At 41.7% G+C, this 21801-nt stretch overlaps 1 protein-coding gene across 2 annotated transcripts in view; it reads left to right on the top strand.

Moving 5' to 3' along the window:
• The window catches only part of LOC137321059 (SHC-transforming protein 3-like), a 224389-nt gene that overhangs the window by 69929 nt on the left and 132659 nt on the right, over positions 1–21801 (top strand). The window contains exon 2 of one of the 2 annotated variants that reach the window (XM_067983223.1): positions 1916–2077. In XM_067983223.1, coding sequence (XP_067839324.1) covers positions 1919–2077 — 159 coding nt within the window. In that variant the 5' untranslated portion in view covers positions 1916–1918. Of the gene's footprint in view, positions 1–1374; positions 2078–21801 lie in introns of those variants that run through there. The other variant, XM_067983222.1, reaches the window with a different exon arrangement.

The following is a 21801-nucleotide window of genomic DNA, read 5'->3' as shown; positions in this document are numbered from 1 at the left end:
TCTGAATTCAGCTACAACTTTAATTTATTACATATATTTTTTCCTAAAAATCTAAGCTTTTGCTATTCAATTGTAGTAATTAACATCTCTTATACATATGAAAGAAACATACCTGTAAGGAAAATGGAAGAATCCACTATTCAGAAATCCTGTCCTGAATGAGTCATCCAGGTTCTTTCTTATTGGATAAAGCCATTAGCACCCAAGGGATCGTTTGGCAGATGCAGCAAGGCCCTATTTCATTCACAGAATTATTGGTATGCGCCCTTACCATTTCATTCAAATAAATATAAATGATTTGAAACATCACTTTCCCATAGGATAAAAATTGCTTATTTTTTTGTCTCTGCTGATGTGAGTTTGTATTATCTTAAAACCTAATTATTTTCTGAATGGAATGCTTGGGAGCTGAGTTAAGATTCTGAGAAATGAATGCAGTGCAGATTATGAATGAGATTTACATTGTGTCTCTTATTAATGGTGTTTCTCTGCAGGAGAGGAGGAACTTGTGCCTAAAATGGTGGGTAAAGGAAAGCTTTATTCAGTGCTGCTTTATGGATTTGGCACCAGAGGTGTTCAGTTCATTTTAATAGAGTAAACCGTATTACCTGAAAAATGCTGAGGCTGCTGCCACTGTTTCTCAGTATTACAGTATATCAAGAATTTTAAGTTCTAATAAGATAAATAAATGGAGAAAGAGTGAAAACACACAGCAGGTGGATTTTATTTTAGCTCCTTATGCTCAGTTTGAAATTTGAAATAGATGAAGTGGGATCTTTCTCATTTGAAACAGATGCATTTGAATTTCTGCCTTTTATAACACACAGCTACATCATTACAGAAAGTTAAGCTGTTTTTCTCAGTTACTGTACTATTCGAATCAAGGATTATGATTTTGTCTAAGACTAGATGCTTTTCTTTGGTTTAATGTATTGTTTAATCCACATAGGCATATGCAGGGATTTTCGAAATATTACAGCTGTATGCAGCACTGTAAAACTGTACGGCTTGCTGAGTTCGAATGATAGGATGGGCTAATACAATAAACAGATATAAGTAGAAATCATTTTGCTGAAGATGAAATTCCTGATGATTAGAAATACTTACTTTCTGGTAAAGAAAAATTCCACAGCTTTGAGTGAAAATACCCTTCTATCAAGATGGGAAGGGGAAATTTGAAAATTGATTGGTTCTAGTGTGCTGTAAGTGGGTGGATGGTTTTGCAACAGGAAGTGATTTGCAGTGTTCAGTGAGCCTTTTGTTGAAAAGGGTCTTCTCATTTGTGTGAGTCATGCTTTTGCTGCGAGCAGCTTGGCAGCTCTAAGCAGGACGGTGATCTCTGTCTTAGCAAAGTACTACTACGCCAGGCCCTTACCTCTGCACTTAGGAGACGCATTTAATTCTGTGGGTATTCATTTGCCTGGGTTTATCAGGTTGCTTTTGGTACTATGAGAGATCTGCTATGGTAGAACAAACGCATTCTAAGTTTGCGTCAGATCTGGATGTACATATGCAGAAAAGCAGATAGAAGGGCATGCTTCACCGTACAAAGTATAACCGTTTCAGGAATGATTCAGTGACATCACTCGATGAGCTTATACACAACTTATCAATGAACGGCAAGGGCTCAACTGTTACGACAACAACGACATCTGCTTCGCCTTCATACCCAACCTCATCGGAGGTGCTTCGCAAGGACCAGGAAGATGGGCCCACGACGCTCTGCACCTTCATCCAAAAGATGTCCCATTTGAAATTTGCGAGCACAGGCAGCTTGTTGGGCATCAAAAATTTGTCCTCTGCAGTGAAAGACCTTGCAGCTTCTAAACTGCAAGGCAGTTCAAGCACTCCTAGCTCAGTTACAGCAGCAGTAGATACATGTAACCCTGTCTCTACCACTCCGTGTTCCCAGCAGGACATGAACAAGATGACCACAGACAAGAGGGCCAAGCTAGAAAACGTTCACCTGGGTGGAGAGGACTGGAATCACAGTGGCAGCTTTGTCAATAAGCCCTCACGAGGGTGGCTGCACTCTAATGAGAAAATCCTGGGACCTGGTGTGACGTACGTTGTAAAGGTTGGTTGCTTTTTTTCTTTAAAAAATTCTATCTGTAAACCTGAACATCATCCATAAATATTACTAAGCAGCCCATTAACTTACCTCTTCAACATGTGTGCTCTAATCTAACCCCCACTAAAGAAAAATATGTTAAATTATACATCATATTCAGTTGATTCAACCTCAACAAACCTACATGTCTTGTGTTAAAAATTCTCTTTACACACTACCTAGTTTGCCGTACATATTACATTGATTCATGCAGGTTAAAATTCATTCCCTTGAAAATGATGATTAGAAATAATATTTAATCTTTCCAGGTAATGTTCTTTCGATATAACGTGACTGATATCAAATATCTTTTGGAGCTGTTTATAATACTTGTAAAATTCTTTCAAAATGCTACAGCACTTAAGAATTTTTTTGGTAATTCCTGAGTATTTAGCTATGTCTGTTTAGCTCAGATGCCGTTGGTTGTTACGGACCTGTATTTAGCTTTGTACATTTTGTTTCTAGCTGTAACCTGCATTTAATTCAGTTTGTATTAATGTTATATTTTGTGCAATTGAACAATTTTACTTTCTGCACATCATTACATAAATTAACTGTCCACAATATAGAAAGAAAATGAAATATTAACAACAAAATAATCCAAGAAAGGTAAAACTATGACCCTGATTCAGTGCTATATACAAACTCTGGTGAAAGGGTTACTGCCAGTGTAATTGGGTGCAAAAGGGATTATTGCAGATGCAAAAGGTTTCATACACAGTGGAATCCTGAAATAAGTGATAGGTACAACAAACAAAATATTGCATATAACCAGAATTGGATTTAACAGAAATGGCTGTAACAGTACGGCTATGTGTCAGAAACATACTGGGACATGAGGTAAATGGGCTTATATTAGAAACTTGCAGGAACCTGCTCATGTAAGGTGGTAGATTTTCATGTAAGGCAACACCTTTGAGGAAGATGAAAACTGGTATATGTAAAGGGCCTTCAAAACATTAACTGGAATGATATAAATTAATACTTATTTAAAAGGAATTATGTGCACTATTGCTAAGCAGTTTCTTGCACCTGGTCCAGAAAATGTTTGTGACAGTTAAAAAACACTATATTTTTAGGACTGACCTTACAAACTTATGTTGTAGATCCTCAGGAGTACTTAATAAAAATATAACCTACGTTAGAGGAAAATTTATTTTTAATAGAGCTTTACACGTGGTGGTGCTGACCTATCACTATGCAACCAAATTGTTTAAGAAAAGATTATCTTGACAAAAGTTTCTCATCTTCAAATGGACAGAGCATTACAAACTATCAATGTGCTTACATTTTTCTTTTTTTATGAAAAATAACATTTGAAAATATCCCATCCCTTTCATTTATATACTAGGAGAATGGCCCCTCCATTAACTGATGGAGATCTGGATCATTCTTTTCTGGTGCTGTATTCAAAATGGTGGTTCCAAAATCAGATAACGCTGAAAGACGCATTTGTACGCAATTTAAGTGTGTTGTTTGTGCTGCTGAGCAGAATGTGCAGCTCATTAAAAAAATATATTATCAATCTAGTTATAGCTTGGTCAAGGGCAGGACTGCCTCTGTACTTTAAAATTTAGAAAATAAGGCTCAATGTGTGAAATATCTGGAGTTCCAGTACCTCTGAAAGAATGTTTTACGAAGGGTCCAACTGTGGCATTAACTACATTTTAGTGAGACCATAGTAAAGGATTTAATAACAAAAATGTATAATACTCTGACAATTATATTATTGTGAATTAAATATTCAAGCAGCTGCCTTTGTGGTAAAATCTTTACATATTGAAATGCTCTTGCTAGGATACTTCTCTTTAAATTCTTCCATTTAAATTTGAACCATGAAAAACTGAAGGAGTTAGTGACACAAGTGTCATTCCTTTATCATTAAAAACCATCGGCTCTCAGACTGCTGTTCATGTGAAGGAGGCAATGAATGTACATACAGTGCACACACAGTGATGAAACATTACTGCTATGTAATTACGGCTGTGTATCGAACAAATCTGTTTGTTGCTTGCAGCATTTTTTAATTAGTGCCTCATGTTCACTCTCCACTTCATGCACCAATGAAATAAACAAACTTTATTGACACATATGAGTAAAAGCCTTTCCACCATTTTCTTATAATGTTTGATCTCATCATATCAACCGTTGTATTTTTAGATTACAATGGATTTGCTATGTAGATAGATAATTAATTTGAAAAATAGAGACCCAAGTGTCTTTTTTTTGAAAAGAAGGAATGAGGAGGGAGGTGTTTGAAAAATTTGCTTTTCCACACAATTCTGTTTTCAGAATTCTGCCCTCTGGTTTTATATGAATCGTGCACCAGGTTGTTACTGAGGAATATTTCAGATGCAGAAGCCTGATTTCATATTTGTTTTAACTGCGTACTAATCCCACAAGACTTCCCATGTGCCATTTTTCTTACGCCAGTGGCATGGACAAACTTGTCCAATGGTATAATATCTTTTGAATGAAGAAATGTGGGTCAGCAGGCAGACCTGGATTATTAAGATTCCTCTCCACATTCCTCCACCCCTGACCCTCATCAAAGGTTGGCATGTTGCAGTATATACAGCTCGGGTTATACTTCCAAATTCCTCACTGTAAAAAGGACATACTCATTTGCCATTCATGATATTTTTCCGTAATTAGCATAAAAAGCAGACAGACACTTGCATGCTATTAAAAATCATCTCAAAGGCACTGGAAATACCAGTTTGGAGAAATGGTGCAAAGAAAGAGGAGTGAAAACACAATACTGCTATTGCAATGCCAACATGTTTAGTTTAAAATATATAAACATTATCGGGTTGCTGCAGAAACAAGTGAGATTTACAAATAGTTGCACAATTAGCTCTGTTACTTATTTAAAAAAATCTCATATTTTATCAGTAAATTATTGGCAACACAGAGTTTCACTTTTTCTCCTGAAAGATGGACAATGAATAAAACAAAAAGAGGAAGCTTTGTTAGACTGAACATAGGGAATTCATGGCAGCTACTGTTGCAGTGTGAACTCCATGGTTCAAGCTTCAAATAAATAAATAATAACATTGTTTATAGAAATACTCAATGGTTATGGGATACAGCTTTAATCAAGAGAGATGGACAAAGCCAACTGGGCAGACCCGCATTGTACAATTTCTTCCCTGTGTCAATACTGGATCTTGATCTGTGACAGACAAAAAATAGCAGCTTTAATGTTATGTCTGATCTAATGGTTTTATGTTTGTAATAGTTTACAATGATTCTCTCATTTTACAAATTCTGTTGTCCTAAACAATAGTTTGTGTAGATTGTTGTAAAAGAACTATCAAGCAGCAATTTTATTTTAACTAAAAGTCAATAAAATGTGAGATTCTAAGTACTTTTTCAATCACAGAGTTCCGATGATCAAAATGCCACTTTAAACTTCTCTGCTACACTTTCCTTAAACCGACAATACCATGCTCCTCACTAGTATTATGTGCTACATATTAAGTAAGTAATTTTGCTGCTACAAAGGTGACATTCTGTATTTCCAACTGTCTTATCAACTTACTCTGAAGGGCAGCTCCAGATGGGTAAGTCAGCTAGTTTATTTAATTAGCCAAATTACAAATCTATAAATGAATAAAAATTCATCTAATGTATAATCAATATGCTAAAAAGTAATTAATCATTTATAATTATGCAAAAAACCCCACTTCAATCTGATTAAAGGTTGAAAAAAATTGCAATAAAAAGTTCCCCTCTTCTCACACCACCAGTTTAGTACTTTGATGTTTTCCCAACTAAGCTAAATACGAATTTTGTCTTGATTCAGATTTGGGTTCACTGTCACTTTAATAATCATATCCTATTGTGGATGTACAGTGCTATTTTGTAGTTGCTTTTCTTTGTCTGATCTGCTCAGGTGTGCCAACATATTGTTCCAACCTGCCCATTCCTGGGCTTTGTTAATGGCTGATAAACTATGTCTCCTTGTAAGATTCTTAAGCTTAATCTTAAGCTTTCCCGCAAAGACAAGAATCCCATCCTTCATCTTATAAGTGTTTATAGTGCAGGTGATTGAGACTGGTTAATCCTTTGAGAACTAAATATACTTTGAAGCCACATAATGGCATTTAGCAAAGAGGGAAGGACATAAACTTCACCCTCATTTTGATTAGTGGAACTCCACAATTAGGCAACAATAGATGTGATTGAATTAGAATAAGCTGAAGTAGGTCCATCTCCCCACCTCCACTCAAATATACATACAAACACACATATATAATAATATGGAAGATTCTGCAGTAACAATGCTTCATCTTTTATGGTTCAGGTGGGAGCCTGAGGGATATGTAGCGCTGTGATTCCTTTCTGTGACTAGAGACAGAAGCTATAACATCAACAATAATACGATGACCTTTTTGTAAGTGTCTTGTGTTGACTGCTATTGTATCCAAGAGGCCAGAGTAGAAAGACTGAGGGGTGTGGAAGGAGATGTAAGACTGGAGCAGATTGCAGAGATTGAGTGAAGCAAGGCTTTGCAAGGAATTGAAGACAAAAATGAGAATTTTAAATTTAATGTGCTGGGAACAGATAACCAGTGTAAGTCAATGAGGATGGGAGTGATGGATGAGCCAGGTAGGATAAAAGCTGCTGAGTTGTGGACAAGTTGCAGTTTATGGCAGTAGGAGGACAGGAGGCCAGCAAGAAGACGTTGGAGAAATGGAGAAATCAAGTTTGGAGATGGTGAAAGTGTGAATGTGGATTTCAGCAGTAGAGAGGCTCAGGTAAAGGTGGAGGTAGGCGATGGAATTAAATAGTCTTGGTGATGGATAGGTTGTGGGGTTTGAAACTTAGGTGAGGGCTGAAAACACTGGATTTTGGTCTTCCTGGTGCTCAGTGGATCAAAATTTTGACTCATTCATGACTTGATTATGGACAGGCAATCCAACAGAATGCACGTGGTGACATGGTGAAGGGAATTGGTGAAGAGATAGAGCTAGGTGTTAGGAATGAGGAAGAGGAGGAGACCAAGAATAGATCCTTGGGGGGATTCAGAGGAGACGGATTAGGGATGGGAAATGGAGCTATTACTAAAGATGTGCTGGTTGTGTTCAGATAGGTAGGAGAGGAAGTGAGTCAGTAACTAAGAGACATAATTTAAGATTATTACCAAAAGAATGAAGGTAGAAATTAGAATTTTCTTACACTGAGTGTTGTTATGACATGGAATGCTCTACTAGAAACAGTGGTGGAAGCGGAATCTATCATAGCTTTTAAAAGGGAAGTGGATAAATATTTGGAAAAAAAATAGGGTATAGGGAAAGAGAGGTTAAGTGAATATCTCTTTCTACCCCACAACAGTAAAAACTCAAAGACCAAAAGGGTAATTTTCAACTTAGGCGGGAGTGTAAAACATATTGCCTGGGTTTAGCTTTATCAGGGTGGCTTTTTCAGAACTTTTTCCCTGGGCGCAAAAGTCAGGAAAAACAGGTGAGAGCAGGATTGCCAAGTCTCTATACCTCTCGCCCTGGGACTTTCAAGCTCTTCCTGGGGTGCGCAGGTGGTGTGGGTGGCATACCTTCGCTTGTGCCTGCTATAGGCACAGACCAGTTAGAGGCTTACTAAAGAGGTACGCCAAGGCATTCTTGGCCTCTTGCCACAATTCCAGGATCACTCACTGCATGGGCACCCCAACGTAGGTGAACCCAACAAAAACAGTATTGTGGCCTGTTCCCAGATCCTGCTGACTGAAGGGACTGCAGAGGTCTTGGGAGCTGGATGGAAAAATGTTTTATTTCTTCCTCCCCGGGATTTCCATTGGAAGCCCGGGAGTCTGGATGTCTGGACCTGAAACACGGCTGAAAGGCCTGTAGCTACTCTTCCTTTTCCTGGCCTTTCTGCCGGCACTAGACCCTGCCAGGGGATGCACCTGCATTGGAACTTCCCCCAGGCAATGCAGATGGCCTGGGACAGGAAATTGCAGCACATGTTGGGCTGGACATGAGCAGCGCAGTTCAGGTGCACTGTTCCTGTCTCGAGCCAGGGCAAAGAATGGGGGCGCAGAAAATCTGCCCCATCAATTCTTTGGGGTTTAATTTCTTCTGTATATCATTTTAGCTCAATGGCTAACACATTCACATTAAATTCTTGCCCTAGTTTAATACAGTCATTAATCCATTTATTTGATACAAGCCAGTTCTCTCCTAGGCCTCACCATTAGCATTGTAAGATTTACATTACCTTTAGCCCACTTTGTTATTTTCAGTACTCAGTACCAAAGAGGAATTCATACCTGAAGCTCGGGGAAGCCTAGGTCCATTATCCACAGGAAAATACAAAGAAACTAATTGCATGGAAATTAGCATGTAATCATGGTGAGTTCTTGGATTTATTACTATTGACTAAATTAATAAATATATCAGCTAACAAATATATCCCATTATCAGAAAGCTTTGGTTGCAGGAACTATTGTTATGTGTGAAGGGTAGCAGGGCAGGGTTTAATAATGGTGATGGGAGATGGATGAACGTTCTAGAGCTTTGATTACTTTTTGGGATCAAAAAGTATTTGTATGGAACTTTTCCTCAGGAATTCAAATCCAAGACCAAATATTGTACATGGTCTGTGGAAGGAATGGGCTTAATGGGCCGAATGGCTTTTTCTTATTACATGCTTTCTTATGTTCTCATTTTACCAGCACTGTTTAAAATTTTGATCATACATATCTTCAGGATTACAACCTTATTTCTGCAGAATTTTTAGAACAGAAAATGATCTGCGTGCATAATGCAAAGTCCGCATCATAAAAACTGGTCTATGAAGCATCACTGGGAAAAGCATGTGACGTCACTCAAAACATATAACTGCGTTTGTGGTGCAGATAAAAGCAACACAATCCCAAGTGCATATTTCTAGTAACCAGGCAACTAATTTGTAAAACAGCCATTTTATATTAGTGGCTGCCTTAAGACATACCATTAAGTGCACTGCCAAAAATATAAGAAATTGCTGACAATGTAAAGCATTACAAAGGCGGCAATTAAGCAATATAGGTCAATAATGTTAGGAGTCCATCTAATCAAAAGGTTTCTGTTTAGCCTGAGCTTCCTTTATAAACGTTGAGGGTGTTGTGCGCTATTGCACCTGAACTGTATGTTATGCTTGTTGTGCTTATTGATTCATAGATAATTAATGCTTAAGGGGCGATGTGGTTCTGCCACATATGAAACAGGTGTTGCAACTGAGCAGGTTTCTCAGCTGATTGGATTCAGAACGAAACTGCAATATCAGTGTGTTCCTGCTGACAGAAAGGTTTTTACAGTGGGTATTGCTTTTAGTGCTCTCTTGGTGCTTGAGTGGAAGAGGATGAGCAAAAATATAGAAGGACTGCCAGAGATGTCAGATGGCGCCAAAGGTGTATTGTTTGGACCTAAACCACTAAAGGAGTAAGTACAAGTGCCTGGCAATATAGGAAAAGCACTGCTTCTTGAGTTTGAGGATTATCAGGAATGCAGTTACAGAGCTGCCCCATCTTGCACATAGCAGTGTGGTTCTGGAGTCCAGGAAATTAAATTCAGAGGTAAAAACACAGAACTACCAGGGTCAGGGGATGGGCCATGTGCTTTGTGCAGGTAGATTTAATTTGTAGATTAAACTTGTAGATTGAGCTAAAATGTGCCCACTCTTAGGACGAGGGGATCTTAAGCAATGGAGGAGAGGAGAAAGGGGGGTTGGGGGGTGAGAGTAAAGGGCAAAGGTTGGCAATGGATTGCACTGATAGAATTGAGGTCTTCTTCCAGAGTCACTCCAGTGACAGGAAAGGCCATTTCCATCCAGGGCATCTCATTAATTTCAATGGGAGTTTGGGAGCTAACCCAGGGCTGCCCAACTCTAGAAAGGTACCAGCAGTGTTCTCTTGCAGCAGACTTAGCTGTTGGAGAGTTTTGCAGAACTGGCCGGGTGAGGGGGTCTTTTGATTGGGTTCCAAGCTGCAAAATATGAAAGAATTATCAGCCCATGCATTTTAATTGACAGAAATTTGTCCTATTCAAATAATGAACCTCTGGGTCGTAGATACCAGTACAAGTCTTTGATTTTGCAGAAGTAATATATCCAATAGCATTAACATTAAAAAGGTAATTTTTTTTTACTTGGCACTTGGATTCACATGGTTTGGAACAGGAAGTGTATGGTGGTTATGTTACAGAATTGCACAATAAAACTTTTGCTCAAACTTATAATCATGGAGGTTCAAGATGTGTGTTTTCCTACTCCGACATTTTAGGGGCATGAAATTATAACTGCTTCATTTTAAACAGTCTTTATTTTATATATAACTTGCTGGGCATGGCAGAGCAGTTAGAATCATAGAAAGGTTACAGCACAGAAGGAGGTCCATCGAGTCCGCGCTGGCTCTATGCAAGAGCAGTCCAGCTAGTCCCACTCCCCTGCCCTATCCCCGTAGCTCTGCAATTCTTTTCCTTTCAAGTACTTATTCAGTTCCCTTTTGAAAGCCGTGATTGAATCTGCCTCCACTACCCCCCCTAGCAGTGCATTCCAGATCCTAACCACTCGCTGCGTAAAAAAGTTTTTTCATGTCACCTTTGGTTCTTTTGCCAATCACCTTAAATCTATGTCCTCTGGTTCTTGACCCTTCTGCCAATGGGAACAGTTTCTCTCTATCTACTCTGCCCAGATCCTTCATGATTTTGAATACCTCTATCAAATCTCCTCGCAACCGTCTCTGTTCCAAGGAGAACAACCCCAGCTTCTCCAGTCTATCCACGTAACTAAAGTCCCTCATCCCTGGAATCATTCTAGTAAGGTTAAACAGGGGTTTTTGACTCTTGAATGGAGATTCAAATGTCTGCAATATGATTGATTGGAAATGACTTGTTTGAATTATAATTCAACTTTATCAATTATTTATTTTTACTAATCCCTCAAGTTAAACAAAACAAACATTTCTTAACCACAAAAATAAAAAAAATCAGGATAATAGCTGTCAAATTTTAACGGTCAAATCAACAAATAATTTGAAAGAAAGTGAGATCACAGGTTTGAGTTTATAGCCTAGAAATTGTTTTGGGGTTAACTGGAAAAGTCTTTGCTGCTAATCTCTCCAACCTCCTTCCCATCCCGTTCACCCCACCCACTACTGCCCCCTCAAAAGATCACCCCTGCCAGAAGATCAACAATCACCCCTCTCTGGAATTCATTCCAGAATGCCCCTTCACTCACGAACAAGGCCCATGCCATCCACGACCTTACTGTGTACGATTGAATTGACATCATGGTGTTGACTGAAATTTGGCTCACGGGTGGTGACACTTTGCCCCTTACTGAAGCCTCTTCATCTGGCTATGCTTTCCAGCACCTGCCTTGCCCAAACTACTGCAGTGACGGTGTGTCCCTTATCACCAAATTACACCTTGATCTCTTCCCCTACACCCCTTGTCATTTGGGCATCTCACCTTGTTCTACCTCCCCTTACCTCTTGTTTAAAATCATTGTTGTCTACCATCCATTCCAAGCCCCACCTGAGTTTCTACCCCAGATAACCTCCCTCCTTTCTTCCCTTAGCTTCTGCACTGTGACTCCTCATCCTCAATGATTTCGATCTCCACTTCATCTCTCCTTGTCCTCTCTCCTCTGAATTTACTGCTCTCATGTCCTCCCTAAACTTCTCCCTCCACATAAACTCTCTGAACCATTTTCATGGCCACCTCCTTGACTTTGCCATCTCCCGTGGCCTCGCTACGCCTATCGTCTCGATCACAGACAAGGCCATCTCCGACCACTTCCTTATATCCCTCACCACCCACACACAATACGCACTCCCATTCCCACTTCCTTCTGCATCTGGCCCTGAGAAAGAACTCTCCTCAAAATCACTTACAACTGCACTTTCAAACTAACCTTTGGCCCTCTATTCGCCACAATATTTCTGGAGCTATTGATCTGCTCAACCACTGCTTCACCTCAGCCTTAGATGCCCTTGTCCCCAGCAAAACCTTTACTCTCTCCCATCCCAGTTGTTGCTCCTGATATGGTCCCCCATCTTCACTTTCTCGAGTCCAAGGGGCACAGACTTGAGCATATCTGCTGCACAACTGCCACCCATCACTAGATCTGCTGGACCACATTAAATGCTATCGGGCCTCACTCTCCTCTGCCAAAACAGTCCACTACTCTAGGATAATCCTGGACAGCAAATATAATCCCAGCTTCTTTTCTCCATTACCAACCGTCTCCTTAAACCTCCCTCCCCAGCTTCCTCAAACCTCACCTCCAACCACATGCGAGGCGCTTATGGATTTTTTTTGTCACCAGGATTGAGGTCATCTGTTCAGCTGCTTCCCCCCTTTCCTTTCTCTACCAAGCAAAACTTCCCAAGCCCCCTCCACCCTAGCCCTGATCTTGCATCCTTCTCTGGTTTCTCTCCTATCTCCCCCATATCTTCTTAGAGCTCATTTCATCAATGAGATCCACCTCATTCTCCCTTGACCCCGTTCTCACTAAACTGCTGACCACCCAACTTCCCTTCCTGGGCCCCATGCTAGCTGATGTTGTAAATGGTTCCCTCTCCTCAGGTTCTGTCCCCCTCCCTTTCAAAACCATCAGCACCCCCTCCTCAAAAAACTTGCCCTCAATCCCTCTGTCCTTGAAAACTACTGCCCTTTCTCTAACCCTCCTTTCCTCTCCAAAGATCTTGTATGTGTTCTCACCTCCCACATCCTTGCCTATCTTTCCCACAACTTTATGTTTGAATCTCTCCAATCAGGTTTCTATCCCTGCCACAGCAGTAAAACGGCTTTAACCAATGTCACAAATGATATCCTCTGTGAGTGGGAATGTGGTGCATTATCCCTCCTTGTGCTCCTCCTTCAGAGATGAAGACTGTGATACAGTCGACCAAACCATCCTCCTCCACCGGACAGGTAATCATTTATTAATCAATTTTAACATTAAAATAGATAAGATGAAAACAGCACTCTTCCAGTCAATCTGGTGGTTTTCTTTGCTTTGGTACCTTTCCTTCCATATCAAATATCTTGCCTGCTCTCATGTAGTTAACTTGGTTCTGATATAAGTTTGAAAGCTCCTATGCATTAACATTTGAAAAACATGAAGGAATTTCCTATGCAATTAATTTGTGAATACATGTAATAATTTCCTTGTAGGAGACCAGCTGAACCACAGAGAAAGGTAAATATGCCCAGATAGTATTTGTACATTTCTCTTTTTCCCACAGCCAAGGAACTGCTTCAAGAATATGGCAAACTGAACTTCATTTTAAATTCACAATATATGTCTAGTTGAGGTAATATGAAAAACAAAATAGAGAAATTTTACTGGTGGAGTTAGACAGAGCTCTGCTTCCATCATGGGGATAGAGTAGGGAAGTATGAGGAAAAGGTGAGGAAATAGGATTAGAATATATTTATGCAGTTGTGAGCACTAAAACTGGTACAGGCACAATGGAGTAAATGGCCCCTTCCTATGAGATGGTGAACATGGTTGATGAGAAACTCAGTTCATTCATAGAGTTCGGACTTCTTGTTAGAACTAAAACCTGTGGAGAATTCCCCTATTTAATCAGTCCAAAAACTTCTGAAATCAGACCTGTCAATCATCCATGATTAAAGACACAATGGTATGAAACATTACATAGAATGCTGTTGAGCAGGTACTCCTACGTTATTTGCATTCAGAGGATTTGTTAATGCCTAAATCATGCACAATTTAATTAGCACCTAACATATAGCCTCAGTATCCTGCCTGATTTCCAGATCAATCAACCTAGCCTGCTCCTGTAGATAATTCTTCTCCAGGTCTCAATTTCAAAATTGGGAAAAGGAAGACAGCTTCAATTTTAACTCCAGCTATTTCAGAATGATATGAAATAAAATATAGAAATCTTGCTATATTGGCATTTTGGAAGTACTTTGAACAGAAAGTATTCTCATGAGACTTCCTTCTTTTTCAGTTTTAAAAGTAAGATAGAAATAACTATATAGCATCTTTCAGATTCTCAGGAGTCCAAAGTGCCAGTGACTTACTTTTGAAGTTGCGAGGTTGTTATGTAGGCAAATGCAGCAACTAATTTGTGCATAGCAAGGTCCCAGAGACAACCATGAGATAAATCTGTATTTTTCGGGGTTTTGAATGAGGGATAAATGTTGACCAGGACACCAGGAGAACTCCCCTGCTATTCCTCACATTGTAGCATGGGATTTTTTAGATCCATATAAACAGGCAGACAGAGTTTAACATCTTATCCAAAAGTCAGCATCTCCTACAATACAGCACTCCCGCAGTACTGCACTGAGTGTCAGCATAGATTAGATGCTCAAATACGTAGGGTGGAGTTTGAACTTACAACCCTCTGAGGCAGGTGTACTACCACTGGGCTAAGCTGACATTTAAGTAATAAGCTCAAGGTGGCACATCTTGCTATCTTCTACAGTTGTTCAGCATGGTGTACAGTGACAGACATGACAATGAATCTATTGCACCTGTATGTTTATGCAATGGACAACAGCTTATGAGCATATTGGTATGATCCTAAATTGATGAAGTTGCAGACTTAATACCATGTACAAGGGCTGATGTCATAATTGGGCATTCTCAGCAAGGAACAGCAACCCACAATATTTTGTGGGGGACTGAAAAATTCTGGGCTGTGGGCCTGCAATTTTCTGATCAGTGTCCCTCCGAACACCACTTCTCACTGGGACTTCCCGATTGTGGAATCAGCCCTATAATGTATTTTAAAGTGTACTTTTGCACGTTAAGAAGTATGAAACAAATCTGAAATAAGAAAAGACAGTTCATCCTACGAAGGCAGCTCCTTCCACTGAAAATGTAAATTTGCCCTATTAATGATTCTACCCAACCCAATTAACCTTATGTGCTCGGTAACAAACCACAGGTAAACCTCCAGGAAAATAATGCTCTGTGAAATTTCTCCCTAAACCCTGAAGATAATCTTGACATTGGTAAAATAGCTCGTTTCAAGCACAGCTCGGCAAGGCTGGGAATAAAAGTGATAATATCTCATTAATTTGCTCTTTTTCAAATGCAGCAGATAGAAAATTCTAGCAATGATTACTGAGTTTGAGATTCTATCTGCAAGCCTGTGTTCTGCAGCTTCCAGTAGATTAGATTTAGTCTGGTGCAGGAAGTTGCAGTAATTTCACGCCTGTTACTTAACAGCATGACTACTTCTGCGTGGGTGTGTGGTGTCGACAGACATTACATCAATGCTGATGCTTCTTCTAAAAGGCTTATGGAAGAGCCTTTTTGGAGCCATACAAGAACATTTTGGGAATAATTTTTGTTCATTACTAAAATAAGTAATACTGTGAATTAATAAACCCACCGACTAAACTCAATTGGGTGCTTTAGGATAGCTCGTACTGCGATTAGCTGCAACATCATCAAATCTAATCTGTAGGTGTATCAAATTTTATCAAATGAATTTCCTAACAAAGATTGACATTCTTATTGAACAAAATAAAGTAATTGGACAAAGTCAATTATTGGATATCATCGAGTAGTTAAAACTGTTTGCCATATCTATGTGTCATACCTATGTGCACTCTATAATCCATATCTTGTATTACACAGCTGATATTTGCCATATTGTTGTTTTACTGACTTCCAAATACATGGTTTTGGATATTTTATTTTTTCTCAATGGAAATCAGTAGCATAGCATAGGACCAAAAGGTCCTTCGAAATACGTGCTAAGATTGAATAATTTAAACTTTTAACTATGCTGCTTCCTGAGTTGTACAGCAATAATTTTAGTGGGCTTTCTGCACTAAAACCCCTGATCATCCAGCATAACTTCAGCAGAAACCCAGGAAAAACAGTGTAAATGGTCATTTATGTCATTTCTCCGGGGTTTCTGCCAAGTTATGGCAGGAGATCAGGGAACTGCCATGGAGATTCTACCCCATAGCATCTGCAGCAGCCTCTCCTCACACAATCGTAGTTCAATGAATGGGGGCAAAATTAGGCCGTTTAGCGCCCGTTTTGTAGGTGCTACACAGACACCTAAGTCCCAAAAATGGCATCCGAGATGCCAAAAGGAAGTGTGCAGGAAACCATCTTGCTAAAGGTGTTTGCACGTGCACACCTAGCATGGCGGCAGGAAGAGAGTGGGTGGGGGGATTTGTGGGTGCGAAACCTGGAAGGTTGGTGGTTAATGAGGTCAATCAATGGCACTTCCGGGTTTCGCACCCGCAAATCTCGGCAGTGAGAGGAACTGCACATCAGAGTTGGGGGGGGGGGGGTGCAGGAGAAAGAGAGAGAGATCATCGGGCTTTGGGAAACATTGGAGATCGGAGGGTGTCTTCCAGCTGACATCGGAGATTGGGGTGGAGAGGGGTGTGTCTTCCAGTCGACATTGGAGATCGGAGTGGGGGGTGGGGGGGAGTGTCTTCCAGCCAACATCGGAGATCAGACTTGGCAGGGGTGAGGGGGGTGTCTTCCAGCTGACATCGGTGATTGGGGGCTCCAGGCAGCATCGATTTTAAGATTTTATATTTGTTAACTTTTTTTTAGCATATTTAAGTTATTTACTGTATTGTTCATTGATCTGGCCCGTCCCACCTGCTTTCACTTGCCGTGAATCTGAAGCAATGGGAAACCTGAGCAGGTAAGGATAAAATCATTTTAAGTGTCCAATACACAAAGTATAAATTACCTTAACTATCTCAATTAGGATGTGGAGATGCCGGTGATGGACTGGGGTTGACAATTGTAAACAATTTTACAACACCAAGTTATAGTCCAGCAATTTTATTTTAAATTCACAAGCTTTCGGAGATTTCCTCCTTCCTCAGGCAAATGTTTCAAGAGCTCCTTGAAGCCTACGCATTTATACATATGCCTGAGGAAGGAGGAAATCTCCGAAAGCTTGTGAATTTAAAATAAAATTGCTGGACTATAACTTGGTGTTGTAAAATTGTTTACAAATATCTCAATTAGGTACATTACCCCTTTAAGTATCAGCCCGCTGGATTTAAGTGGGGGCGGGACTTCCTGGTGAGTGCTCTGCACATGCACACAGATCTGCCTGGGTCTAATACAAAGATGGGCAGGTTGAAGCCGGGATGTCTGCCCTCCTGCCCCCAACCCACCTGATGTTGGGGGCTAAAATCATGCCCCTAATGACCGCCGGCAGCATGCAGGGTAGGGAGATGATGACGTGAATCAGTGTGCAATGCTGATTTGAAGCAACCGGCGACATTTTGGAACTCCACACTCCAGCCTACGCCCTGTCTTAATCTTGCACAGTTGAACGGGACTTATGCGGCATGAAGGAACCCCCACCAGTGCTATTTAAAGGGATCATGAAGTACTTACAGTTTAGTTGCTGGATTATTTCTTCTGGTTGCTGGTGCAATTATACATGTTTTTGGAAGTCTCTTATACTTGGCTAAAGTTTCAATATTCTACAGAGAGTGATCTGGCTGGTCTTGCAGTACTTTTAGTGACATTTAAAATATAGCACTGAAAAAAGTTGCTTCCAGACATGGGTGACCTGGTAAGGCTTCCTTTGGGAATTGAATATGACTGGGAGAATGAAGAGAGGTCACACAGAGCAGGACATGCTGCTAGAAGAGGGAGGAGGAGGGAGGAGCAGGGCACTCAGCAGGAGGCCATATCCAAGGAGGGTCTTCAAGGACCAATTCTCTTACCTCAACTTCAGCGACGACCAGTGCATTAGATGTCTGTGGTTCACTAAAGAGGCCATGACTGAAATTTGTCAACTGCTGCAGCCACAACTGCAGCCTCAGAGCAGGGCAAGGACAGAATTGCCTGTGGCTGTCAAGGTAACTGTGGCTCTTAATTTTTATGGCTCTGGCTCCTTTCAGGCTGCTGCTGGAGATATAAGCAACATCTCGCAATTTACAGTGCACTGCTGTATAAGGGAGGTCACTGAGGCTCTAGACTCAGTGAGAAACATATTCAACATCTTCCATCTTGTCAGAGACAAGCAGGCGGAGCGAGCACGAGAGTTTTCTCGCATTGCAGGCTTCCCCATAGTGCAGCGTGCCATTGACTGCACGCATATTGCCATGTGACTCCACATCTGAACTTGGCTATATTTATGAACAGAAAGAGATTCCACTCCCTCAATGTGCGTCCACACATAGCGCATCATGCAGGTGAATGCCAGCTGTCGTGGCAGCAATCATGATTCTTTCATTCTGCGGCAGTCCTCTGTTCCACCTGTATTTCAACCAGCACTGCAAGTCAAAGGCTGGCTAGTGGGTGACATGGATTATCCCCTCATGAAACGGCTCATGAATCCAGTCAGGAACGCATGCACAAGTGCACAGCAGGCCTACAACGAGAGCCATGCTGCCACATGGAACATCACAGAGCACACCATAGATGTTGTCAAGCAATGCTTCTGCTGCCCGGCTCGCTCTGGAGTAGCCCTGCAGTACTCAGCTGAGCGGGTATCAAGATTTGTTGTTATATGCTGCGTGCTACGCACCCTGGCCATTTTAAGGGAACAGTCCTTGCCACCGCCTTACAGGCAAGAACCTGAGCAACAGGCAGAGGAAGAGGCGGAGGAGGGGGAGGGGGAAGAGGTAGAAGAGGAAGTAGAGGAGGAAGTGCAGCAGGAAGTGGAGGAAGAGGCAGGGAGGCTACAAGGTAGACAGGGCTCTGCGTGATCAGATTATTAATGAGCGATACCGGTAACTTCATCGACATCTCCCCATTCACCAACAGTCCCACACTCCTTACATTTCTTCTCTCACATGACCATCAAATCATCCTCCATATGATTACACATTGCTTCCTCCCTCAGCTCATCGCAGAAATAAAAACCACCACCAAATGCAAATTCAAATCCACATTTATAAATTAACACATGAAATTATGCAAACAAAATGAGACTATTCAACTTTGTGCATTCCCTTAATGCCTGTCTCTTGTCTGCCTTTACCTTTCCTAGTGCTCCTACGAGGTGCATCCCTAGCGGCTGGAGCAAGGGTGATGGAAGGCTGCTGACCTTCCATTAAGGAGAGTGCAGATGGCCTTGAAGGACGACCTCGAGCATCTCTGGGCCAAGAGAGCACGGCTTTAGACTGCATTATCTTGGCCTGGGCTGTAGCAGTCTGGACTGGCTGGCTGACCAACAACAGCAAGAGCACTGGTGGAGTGGCAGGAATGGGAGCAGAAATGCTGTCATCCTGAGATAGGACAGCAGGTTCATCTTCCATGGCGCCACTGCCACTCTCCCGGGGCGGTGCCTCAGCAATCCTGGTGATCTGTTGGAGAACAGATTGCTGGACTGCTGTGATGCCCCGGAAGCCCCTTTCAACAGTGGTAACCAGAGCCACAATAGCAGCAGTCTGAGCTTCCAAGGCAGCAGTCTGAGCTTTGATGGCAGATGTTTGTGCTGCAATGGAAGCTGTGATATTGGTCACCTGACTCTGCATCATGTTGGTTCCCACAGGTGTGCACTGATGTGGATGACCACCCGTTCCATGTTGGAAAGGATGGGCTCCAAGCTCTGCGCAAAACCCTGTGCCAAGTTGGAGCTGGACTCTTCCATACTCCTTGACATTGTGCACAGGCTTTCTGACAGGCTTTCCAGTGCACCAAGCATTTGGTTGTGTACGCCCATCAGCTTTCTTCTGTGGCCTGGCCCTTCGAATTCATCATCTGACTCCTCTGCAGCAGAACTAGTGTACGACCTCGCCCTCCGGCAAGCTGGCACCTGTGGTATTCTTTCTCCCGCCCTGGCTCCTGCGCACTTGTACCCGATGTCTCACCACGTGCAGATCCATCCTCTATCCTAGCCTCCAAAGTACACGCAGTGTCAGTCTCTGAGCTGGTGACTGCGAGTGTAAAATCGAGTGATGGTGTCTCTTCACCATCACTGTCATCTTCCTCTGCCTCCTGTGACTGGGCAGGTTCCAGTTCTTGAGTATCTGAAAAGACAAAGGGACACGGGTTGAGTTGTGGTGAGGGGAGAGGAGAAAGTAAGAAGTGTGTGCTTACACCATCTGCAGGATGTGAGTCAGAAAAGATTGGGGGATGAAGGAGAGGTGGGAAGCGAGAGGGTGGATTAAGTATGCAGAGAGCTTCATCATTGATCTCACCAGCGACGGCCCTTCCAATGATGGCCAACACTGTCTCCTCCATAGGAGTTAAGACGTGTAGGCGCGCTTGTCCTCTTCCAGTTCTTTCTTGCTGCCTACAGTTATGCGCCACCTTCTCCTGCAGAAAGAGTGTGTCAGTGAGTGTCCTGCAAAATGTTTGGATGATGTGGCTGTCATGATTGAATAATTGCCAGTGTGTGTGACCTGTGAGTTGTGGGTGTGCTGAAAGGTACGACATTCGCCCAGTGTTTGAAGATTTCCATGAGTTAGTGTCACGCTTGAACACCTCCTTGAAACATTTTTATTTACTCCAACAAGACAACTTGAGGCTAGATGACGAAATTGATAGTATAAGGGACATCTCTCATTGGTGGGAGATAGATCTCAATATATCAACTCACCCTTGGGTTTGTATTGTCTCTCATCTTCTTGTAATACTTCAGCTTGTAATAATTGTGTACTTGATGTATGTTACCCGTTTGTTTAAATGGATGCTGGAGAAGCTCAGACACTGCACCAACCATTTGGAAGCTGCCCAGTTTATGAGGGGATTAAAATGAGGGGTCGAAGAGGACTCCTCCCCCTCAAAGCGGGGGTTGAAAGACTGTACCACCACCTAAGAGAAACCCAAGCCTGCATGTATTCCATGCAGGCACACATTTAATTAATTGATTATAAATGAGTGTTAAGCACCTTTCTCTTACTGCCTACTGGATTACAATTTGCCTTCACATAGTTGCCCTTAAATATATGTCTACCTTGATACAATAACCCTACTTGATTTGAGAGCTTTGCAAAGGCAATTTAGAGTATTAATACGGGGAATATAATATTTCGTCCCAAGTGCGATTATTAGAATTGCAGACCCGTGAAGTCATAGTAAGAGCCTCACTAACACAGTTAACCCAATTGACACAGTTACACAGTCAAGACCAGGCTCCACATATGATAACGGTCAACATAAACAATGGAGCCTCAGATAATAGCGCCTGAGACCAGGCCTGGAATGTGGAATGTGAAGGAATCAGCCTGAGAATTTCTGACTCCGGCCTTGAGCAAAGGACAAGACCAGATAAGATGAGTGAAAACAGACATCTTCAGCGCTGTAAGCCCTCAACTGGTTAGGCCCAGGGGTGGGACACGTATTGCCACCTGGCATCCATGAGAGGTGGAAGAAAGGGTGAAGTACCATGTTAATATCTGACCCTGGGTCCACCCCCAAAAGTGGCATAAAGGAAGGACCCCTTTCTGGGGTTAGTTTGTAGAGTCCTGACCAGGAGTAAGGGCTGATCCTGGAGCAGGCCAGGCATCAATGAACAGATGTCAAGAGGATCTGGATCAACTGAGGAGACCCCAGGCGGGTAAGGACAATTGACTGAGGAGATCCCAGGTGGGGTGGAAGTGCTTCCTTCATGACTCCTAAGGAGAGAACACGAACTCTACCCAGCACGGAATGGGTGATATGGTTTCTCATTCTGTACTGTAAACTACTGCTTAGGCACTTACAAGTGTTAACCCTTGTGTGAAAATAAAACACCATTGTACCATATTAGAGTCAAGTCGATCATTGGAAAA

The sequence above is a fragment of the Heptranchias perlo genome, chromosome 4, assembly GCF_035084215.1.
Source record: "Heptranchias perlo isolate sHepPer1 chromosome 4, sHepPer1.hap1, whole genome shotgun sequence".
NCBI lineage: Eukaryota > Metazoa > Chordata > Chondrichthyes > Hexanchiformes > Hexanchidae > Heptranchias > Heptranchias perlo.
The sequence above is the reverse complement of the archived record's forward strand: the minus strand, read 5'-3'. Positions and strand labels throughout refer to the sequence as shown.